Source organism: Barbatula barbatula, assembly GCF_947034865.1.
Source record: "Barbatula barbatula genome assembly, chromosome: 6".
In the NCBI taxonomy this organism is placed as follows: Eukaryota; Metazoa; Chordata; class Actinopteri; order Cypriniformes; family Nemacheilidae; genus Barbatula; species Barbatula barbatula.
Genome location: NC_136765.1, coordinates 471,269 through 480,432, shown reverse-complemented (window position 1 = coordinate 480,432; position 9,164 = coordinate 471,269). Strand labels below are relative to the sequence as shown.

Sequence of the window (9,164 nt, the reverse complement as noted above, 5' to 3'; positions counted from 1 at the left end):
CATGCGTGTTTGTGTCTGTCTGTGTGTGTGTGTCTGTGTGTGTGTGTCTGTGTGTCTGTGTGCATGCGTGTGTGTGTCTGTCTGTGTGTGCGTGCGTGCGTGCGTGCGTGTGTGTGTCTGTCTGTGTGTGTGTGTGTGCGTGCGTGTGTGTGTCTGTCTGTGTGTGTGTGTGTGTGTGTGTGTGTGTGTGTGTGTCTGTCTGTGTGTCGAGTGTGTGGGGTGAGGAGTGTTTTGTGGGTTCATCTGACGGGATCAGTTCTGGCTGGTTCTGTGTGTCGTACGGTAAGTGTGTTGGTCAGTATCGAGCGGCCGTTACTGGATCCAGTGTGAGAGAGTCAATAACTGTTGTGAAGATTCAGCGGACTGCTGCTTATGACTTCAGCATGATCAATAACTGCGCTTATCTCTCTCTCTCTCTCTCTCTCTCTCAGTCTGTCTTCCTCAGTCCTGCTCAATCGCATGATGTCATGATAACGGTTTTAAGTGATGTTTCTATAGATTGACGTTTTTATTTAAACATTGATTACTGTATCTTTATTAGTTACTGTATGTACCCATATTCTAATAAAAACCTCTTGTGTGTGTTGTGTATACAGTAGGTGTGTGTGTCTTGTGTAGCAGCATATGTTTAAGTGTGTGTGTACATGTGTGTGTGGTGTGGTGCACTCACCTTGTTCACTGCTGTTGTCTCCGCTCTGTGACGCGTGTCCTCCGCTGGAGGGTCCCGGTGTGCCCGCAGAGTGTGTGGACGTGGCATCATCGTGATCTCTCCAGGACGCTGGATTCTGCAGGGGGTCGGACCGAATCCATCCATCCACGTGCCCCATCCACAGCACAAAGCAAAATAGTAGGACCCACAGAGAGAGAGAGAGAGAGAGAGAGAGAGAGAGAGAGAGAGAGAGAGAGAGGGACATGAATGAGGTGGACAGGTGTGCAGTAAACTGTTCTCTCATTTAGTTTCCAGAAGCTCACATGTGGTATGAATGACATTTATGACACTCGGCCTTCGTTGACATTCTGCTTCAGAGAAGCGTGAACATTCTGCTGTGTTCCACTGAAGTCATACGGTTTTAAAACTTTAAAGCTGAAAGTGAGTTCATCTCATCAGAGGGAGTCTGAAGTTCTCAAGAGCAGTAGGGTGGTCTACGAGGGGCATCTCCTCACCCTTCCTGAGGTTTGTCAGGGGAAACAGGATTTGTACTGTACAGGAAGAGTTTTATCTGTGTTCAACACAGCCAACAGCCAACAGGAGGAATTTCCTTTGTCACTACAGCGAGAAAACACTTTACAATCCCTCGAAACATGCACACGCATGCACAAACACAAGCTCCACATGTCAACAGCACGCGTGACCCGAGCACGAGCCTCTGTGAGAGTGGCCCTGTCTTCACAAACACTTAAACACGCAAATATTTGAGTTGAAGAAGCTTCTGAGTTCAGTCAGTACAAACACAATCTACACCCGACAGATGAAAACAGAGCACACACAGAGAGATATAAAGTGATCATTCACCAAAAAAATCTCAATTATCTCATCATCTATTCTCTCTCATGTGTTTATACATCTGTATGTGACTCTTTCCTCAGTGAACACAAAAGAAGATATTTTGAGAAATGTCTCAGAGGTTTGTGTTCACACAATGGAGTCAATGGAGTTTAGTGTTGTTTGATGATCAACATTCTTCAAAATACCTTCTGTTGTGTTCTGCAGAAGAAAGAAACTCAATAAAATAAAAATTAATTTGTGGCAAACTAAAAAAATCTTCACCCCATGATCATCTATGAAAATACTAACACTGTTCCGTTGAAAGTTATTTTGGTCCATCAAATGCATTTACTTCAAAACTGCTGAATAAAATTGTGATGTACGTCATTCTATGATCCGTCGCTGGCGCCCTTAGGATTCCGCCAACATGTCCTTAGAGCAAAATTCAGATGAAGACGAGAGAGAAGCATACTGCGGTTCATAGGCTGAGAATGAGTTTGTGTTGTTGTAAGGAAAGAAAATGACGGGGTTCTGTTTCCTGTAGCTGAGACGCCCACTGCTGCAGGACATGCGGAAAAACACACACTAAACCGCAGCAACACTCCACTTCTCCAGCCATGAAGCGCTGCATTTCTCACAGTCAGACATCATTTCATCTGCACTTTCACAGAACAACCTTCAGCAACATCTCATCCTCTCACTACTGAACCAGAATCAACACTTTTTTCCCAAATATGAGTAATGCGGCGCTCGCTCATGCCTCACATCGCAAAAAAACAATGGTCAGGGCTCCCAAGAGTCCATTAAAGTTCAAAGGAGCTGTAAAGAAAGTGGGCGAGAGACATCGTGTGACCAGAGCGGCTGAGGGACCCTCTACCCCACCCAGCTCACATGTGATGATTCCCCAACGCTGCGGATAATTAGGAGTCAAACGCGCTGCGCTCTAATTGTGTCGAGGAGCCCGTTAGCAGCCTGGCCACAATAGAGCGTGTGAAGAATCTGATCCAGGGCCACCGTGTCTCCGGGGGTCACAGACTCACCGCTGATAATGCAGCTTGTAATTAATATAAAAGCCAGAGACAATGCAGAAAGGAAGAGCTGACCGCTGACACGCACCTGCCCAGCCCATCAAACCCATCTCTTGACATCTTGTAACATTGATTTAGAGGCGTCACCGGATCCCTCCGAGGCTCCAGGCCCTCGCAGAAAAATGTATGTCGGATCGGGAATCCTGAACCGGCATGAAAACCTCCCATTCGTACGTGCAAACGCAGAGAAGAGAAGATCTTCAGCGCCTGACCTTTTCTGTCGCATCTTCAGCCTTACACGCAGTTCCCTTGAATTTAACATGTAATTACACACATCTGCTCCAAAAAACACCTTCCAGTCTGAAAGCGACTGAAAATGACTATTCAACCTGCCAATTATCTCACCGGAATGAAAACGGACCGTTTATTGAACGTAGTAAATGACAGCTGAGAATTAAAATAAAACATGCCTGTTTAATTCTCTTCTACGTGAGACAGACCTCAGTTAAATCAACATCAAGCCTGATCTGAGACAACCAGACACACCAGAAAGGCAACAAGTGACCATACAAACGAGGGGGCTCATCCTCTGAACATAGAATTACGCAATAACTCATTATAATTCATAAATAAATAGATTTGAATTCATCTATGTATGAATGAATGCATGTATTATTTCATGTCACATTATTGCAGCTCTGAAAAAAAATTTTCTTTCTCTTCAGACAAGAATGTGATATACATCTCACGTACGTATAGCAACTACTGAAAGCAGTCAAGACAAAAGTGTGTACAACATGTCATAATACTTTATAATGTCCCTCAAAACTACTGACGGCGTCTGTCAAAAACATCGAGAAATGTTTAAAAAATCCTGTGCAACTATGAGAAATATTTGGTGTCCTATAAACTGAACCCCAACACAATCTAAAACCCCTAAAAGTGTCAATATTCACAGCCCACATCAGGTACAGAGAGAGAGAGAACACACATGTCCTTCATCCCCGCAAAGCAACTTTCACCAAATGTTGTAGCCCAAGGCAAAATATATTAAAAATACATATCAAAGCAAAGAAAAATAGATGAGAGAGATAATAACTAGATCTATTAGCATAGCAATCAGACTGCTTCCTCTTTCAAACATACAACAGACACCAATAATTTACTAAATCAAATCAAATGTTTGTATCTTTCTGTGGCTTTGGTGAATTTGTTAGACAGAAATTGCAGTTTGTTGTGTTTAGTTGTTTTGTCTTTGCTTTGTATTTTGCACTGGACTGAATGAGAATGAGAATGAGATGCATGTGAACTTCAGTGGAGCAGCAACAGGCCTGAATCCATTTACTCTCATGAACACACACACACACATCTATTAAATCCAGCTACAGAAACATTTAAAACATTTAATGTTTATCACCGAAGGTCAAGGAATGATCACGTAATACATGTTTAAAATGGCACGCTTACAGAAAAACTAATCACATGAAAAAAACAAATTCAATGAAATTTTAGTCCAAATAATAGTGAGGTCATTTGCAGTGGTCAGTGTAAAACGAATCAGCTTGCACAACTAAACTGACATTAAATCTCTGACGAATTAAATCCGATGACAAACAGCATGTGTCTCATATCTGCACTTTCACCGAGTTTCAGAGAAAATTTAGCATTTGATTTATTCGCTTTTCTCCCACATAATAGATTAATTCCGCAGCTTGAGATAAAACAACAAAGATCTTGTCAGATAGACACGAAGCTCTACATACACGTATACAGCTGAATATCTCTCCATATGAAGCACGCATTATATGTTTCATTTACAACAGCAAAATAAACACGATTAAACAAGCTCATAGAAATGTAAAGATTTTGGCTGGTTAAAAAGACTCAAATCACCAGAAGATCAATAAAAGACAATTAAGCCCGAAACCATTGAAATAATCCAAAGCACGAGGAAGCGCATTACGACCGCCTAGTGCCTACTATAATCAAACAGTCTTACACAGCAAAAAGAAATAAAAGGATATCAACATATGTCAATTATCCATGCGATTATTTCTCAACGAGGCTGTGTTAAAGCAGTCAGGCACAAGGAAATCAGCCTACATATTCAAGCTAAACCCAAACTAAAATACTACATGAGAAGCTTCATGCATCGACTCAATACAAAATAATCAAAGCTCTTCACAAAAACACTTTCAGCTCCACCAGAGACAGTAAAACCCTCCGGTTACTTACATGATCGGCTAAGTTAGTTGAAGATCCCGAGAGCTCCTCGTGGTCGGATTTTGAGCTGCCGTCCCGTTCATCAATCACTAAATCTATCGGCATCTTTCCTTTCAAACAGCTGATGTACCGATGGCAGAAATTATCGCAGAGTTCATGCACCTTGAGTAAAGAGAGAAAAGGCGCACAATAAAGCGGCGATATGAGCAGAGGCAGGGAAACAATAGAGACATTGTTACAGGGAATATTAATCTCCAGAGACCCCAGCAACAAGTTCAAGGACTAAAATAAACACCGCAGACAAACACACGTTCACTACAACGAAATGTTACTAATTCGTGATAATACATTCAAATAAACTGTATATATATTCCTACGGCTCATGAAAACACAATGCATTAGCAAAGCCATTCATTGGCAACACGGCTTTAATAACCAATTATGTTGCGGTAAATCTGTGTCATTTAGCACAATATCTGTTTTTTATAGCTACTTAAAAATGAGCGCAACATTGCTTCTCAAATAGATGATGAGTGAGCGGTAATAGCATTTACATGATTTCCAAAATAAATATTTGTTTTACCTTTTCTAACTCCAAAAGATGAAACCGTAAAACTTGTATGGCTTGTATCATCTGCAAAGAGTAAAATAAAGTTGTTAGTTGTACGGCATATTTACATACTTGTACGCTACGCTTAATCATATTTGCATACTTTTTGACGCAAAAATAACCCTCGGTACTAAAAATACGAAAACAATCTGAAAAAAATTCAAGTGTTCATTAGAATGCAAATTAAAAATACTGCACATTTTGTGGTGTTCGAAATGGTATTTAACTGCATTAGTGGTCTGTGTTAAAGGAGCTGTAATGACTGACTTATTTCACACTAATACCCTCCACTTGAGACTCCGTTATTCACTTCAAATTAATCCAATTCACTCATTTTAACTTTCACTCTATCTCTAAAAAATGTATCTCAAGAATAAAACAGAGAACGACACGACTATTCCATGTAAAATCTTACCAAATTATCCAACTCTGGATTTGACGAAAATAAAGGTTTTTCTGCACGGACCTAAAAACAGATGAGAAGCAGGGTTAATATCGATCACGCGCGAGGGTACATGCAGCAATTCAACCCCTCGATTTTAATTCAATAATAAAAAAACTCAATAGTCAATATTGTAATTTAACACTCTTGTAATTGAACTGTATATGATATATAAAAATAATTTAAATGTAAATTTAACCGCGATGCATTTATGTCTTGTTTTATAAGACTGGTGTGCGTGTGACCTGTTTGGCGAAGACCGCGATGTCCTCGTTGAAGGAGTCGGAGGAGCACACGTCTCCACCGGCCACCCCGGGCTCGCGGGGAGTACATGTGGCCAGCTCACACTTCTCAAAGACCAGAGCCAGCAGAGGAAAGAGAGGATGACTGCGGGAACAACGAGCCAAGCGATCATTTCACTGAGAAAACTGAAGATTCGAGTTTAAGAGCTAAAGCGGATGAAAGTTTCAACTGCTTCTGTGAGGCCGTGTTATGTCGAGGACTCGCAGTCAAAGCCGCAGAGATTTTCAACGAACAATAAATAAAGAAAATAGAACAAAGACAAAGAATCATTCGACGGTCTGTCTGTATAAAGTCTCTTAATAATGGTGAGCAAAGGTTTTACATTCGTCGCTTATCCGTCGTGTAAACTGAAAAAAAAACGGCAAAACCAAAGTGCGAAAGTGCCAAAAATACAAACAACACGTAAGTTTTAGTAGCTAAACTGTGGAAAGCTATATCGGGAATACGGAACCCACCCGTAAATTTGATCTTTATCCCTCTTTAACACGTCGTTGACAGCTGAACCCATGCTGGTGGGCATGACATTGGGATGGGGGGCATGTGTGCCATAATGCTGGCTGGCGTGGAGCGGAGGTCCGTGATTCAGATGATGGACCTGCGGGAGCGGCCGAGGCGCGTGAGGATCCCCGTACATACCGACTCCGTCCATGCCTCCGTAATGAGCCAGCTCATCGTACTGCAAGAGAAAGTCAAGAAAGAAATGTGTACAAAAGAACAAGCGGCACGAATTCAAAGACGATTCCGTATCGGCAATAAAACTTGTATTCTCGCTAGTAGCCTAATAATTACCAAAAACATTTTCAAGTTCTGAGTCCCTTTCAAAAGTAGCGCTGCTGCAGCTGCTGCTGTCGCGACGGAGTCTTCCCACAGTAAAGTGCGCACGGACTACGGAGTTTTGCTTGCGCAGCGACACCCGAGGCCTGTGATAGTGTATTAGTGGAGGTGAGTGTTGGAGATTTTAAACCTACCCTTTGCGCCATCAGCCTGCGCTCCAATAAACCGCTGGATCTGTGTCGTCGATTTAATTTCCCAGTCCGCTCACAAACTCATGCACCGCCAAGATCCCTTTTCCGAATTCTCCTATTCTCCAGTATGCTTGAAAACGAGCGCGGGCATCGGGAGTTTTTCAGCAATTCTTCTTCTTCTTTTCCACTTTGCCCCGGAAAAAAAGTCAAGCGCCCATGCAGCGAAGGTTACAGCCGGCCCATCAACAACCTGCATGTAACTGAACTGTCGTATCTCATGGCTTTTTGCCACTCCAACTGTCAATCAAAGCCAGGGGTTGTCAAGGTAATGAATGAATGATGTTCGAGAGGGGATGAATCTGTTTTGCCCCGTTTTCATCCAGCAACTCCCCGTCTCCTTTATGCCTCCGCTCCGCTTTCTTGTTTTATTACAGCCGAGAAAAAGTGCAGAAAGCGCCGAAGAAGAGTTTGAAAAGAGCGGTGTGTGATGAGTGAGTGTCAGGGAGTGTTGGCAGCTCGGCCGCTCGCGCGCTTATAGAAGAACACAGTGACTTGAGCTGCGCGCAGCGGCGGCAGAATGAAATGACGGAAGCCGGAAGTGGCGCTGAGCGCAGCCAGTCCCGCACGAGCTCCGAGCCAAATCCTGCGCGAGAGGCGAGCGTCCACTGCGCGAGGGGGGAGATCCCACTCGCATGCGCTGACTGAGAAAACACGCAAGAAGGAGAAGTTTTCGCGTCGGATTAAAACAGCGCAATCCAATAGTTTTAATCCGACGTTCGAAACGGAAATCTTGTTTTTTTATTCTCGTGCATTTGAATAAATCAGTGATCATCTATCTAGGCTCCTCGCGCGTGCATGGGCCCTACTCTGAAAACAGACAACTTTTCCACATCTGTAGTGCTGCGCGTGAGACAGAAAAAAGCGCGATCCGTGCGTGGCAGTCAATTATCAGAGAGACCCAAGATCATCAATCATGAGCCTGAAGTTTCAGAGGAGGGGCAATGATATTGATTGTGCTACAGATGGCCCCTAATACCATAAACAGACCCTAAAAATACCGCAATGATCTTACATCGCGGCACGTGTGACATCATCGTCCTACATAAACGGGACATTTAGCGCTCGCTGACTTGTTTTCTTCCTGAAATTAACTATTCGCGGTTTAGTGAAGCTGAACTCGTGGAGGATTGAGCGAGCGCACGAGGTCAATAAAGCGGCCCGCGCAGAGCCAAGCCCACTGGCTCGTGTTCTAACGAAGTAAGCAATTAAAAAGGATTTGATAAAAGCAACAACTGCTCTGTTTATGACAGAGGGGAGGGAAGAACACAAGGGAAGCGTAGAAGTGAAGGTTCACTGTGCAATAGTGACTGCAGTGGACGCAGAGCGCGCTCGCGCTGGCTGACCACTGCTGCAGCTGCACGCGCGCGCCGGGATCATTCCAATAGAAATGCGTGAGATGTGCTGAACGAGCGCGGTAAGTGAATCGCATTCTTACAGTTCTGAGCCGTCGGAGAATGACGCCTAAAACATCCGTGAGAGCAACACTCGATCACCGCGCTTAAACTATTTACGAGCGCCTTTAAATGTTGCGCGTTTATAGCAGCCTAAATTGTTTATAACTCCGATCAAATACAAAATGAGTTATTCAATTAATAACGACGTTTGTTAATTGTTTCCTTTTATTCACGTTTTCGGCCGCTCAAGTAAAAATAGCACATGTGTGATGCGTTTGAATGCGACGCGCAGTACTTCACTTTTTTCTGTAAATCTTTATTTAATTCATAAAGAGCAATTACACGCGTGTATAAAACTTCCAACAGCTCACGACAACAAACTTCACTGGATAAAAGACGCGCTTCTGCTGTGAAAAAACCTTTGCAATTCAATTGAACTTTTAAAATTGTCTACATTGGTTATCCATTTTAATGCATACATTAAATAAGTCGCTCTTTCTTAAAGAAGCTGCTGATAAAATTCACATAATAAAATGCTTTATAAATCATTTATAAAGCTGAAATAAGTGTCTCCGGCATTATCGGGCAGTAACATTTCATCTGCTGTTGTCCAATTGAGGTCATGTGAGGGTTAAAGCTCTCCGTGTCTGTGT

The 9,164-nt window shown here is 42.9% G+C and overlaps 1 protein-coding gene across 7 annotated transcripts in view; it reads right to left on the bottom strand.

Annotated features, from left to right (window-relative positions):
* Nucleotides 1-7,695, bottom strand: part of meis2a (Meis homeobox 2a) — a 39,954-nt gene extending 32,259 nt beyond the window's left edge. For 2 of the 7 annotated variants that reach the window (XM_079458073.1, XM_079458076.1), the window contains exons 1-7: nt 7,061-7,606; nt 6,548-6,768; nt 6,035-6,176; nt 5,763-5,813; nt 5,321-5,371; nt 4,750-4,899; nt 671-785 (exon numbers count right to left, since the gene is read on the bottom strand). In XM_079458073.1, coding sequence (XP_079314199.1) covers nt 671-785; nt 4,750-4,899; nt 5,321-5,371; nt 5,763-5,813; nt 6,035-6,176; nt 6,548-6,768; nt 7,061-7,072 — 742 coding nt within the window. In that variant the 5' untranslated portion in view covers nt 7,073-7,606. Of the gene's footprint in view, nt 1-670; nt 786-4,749; nt 4,900-5,320; nt 5,372-5,762; nt 5,814-6,034; nt 6,177-6,547; nt 6,769-6,881; nt 7,023-7,060 lie in introns of those variants that run through there. The other 5 variants (XM_079458071.1, XM_079458074.1, XM_079458072.1 and 2 more) reach the window with 5 other exon arrangements.
* Nucleotides 7,696-9,164: the final 1,469 nt, after the last annotated feature.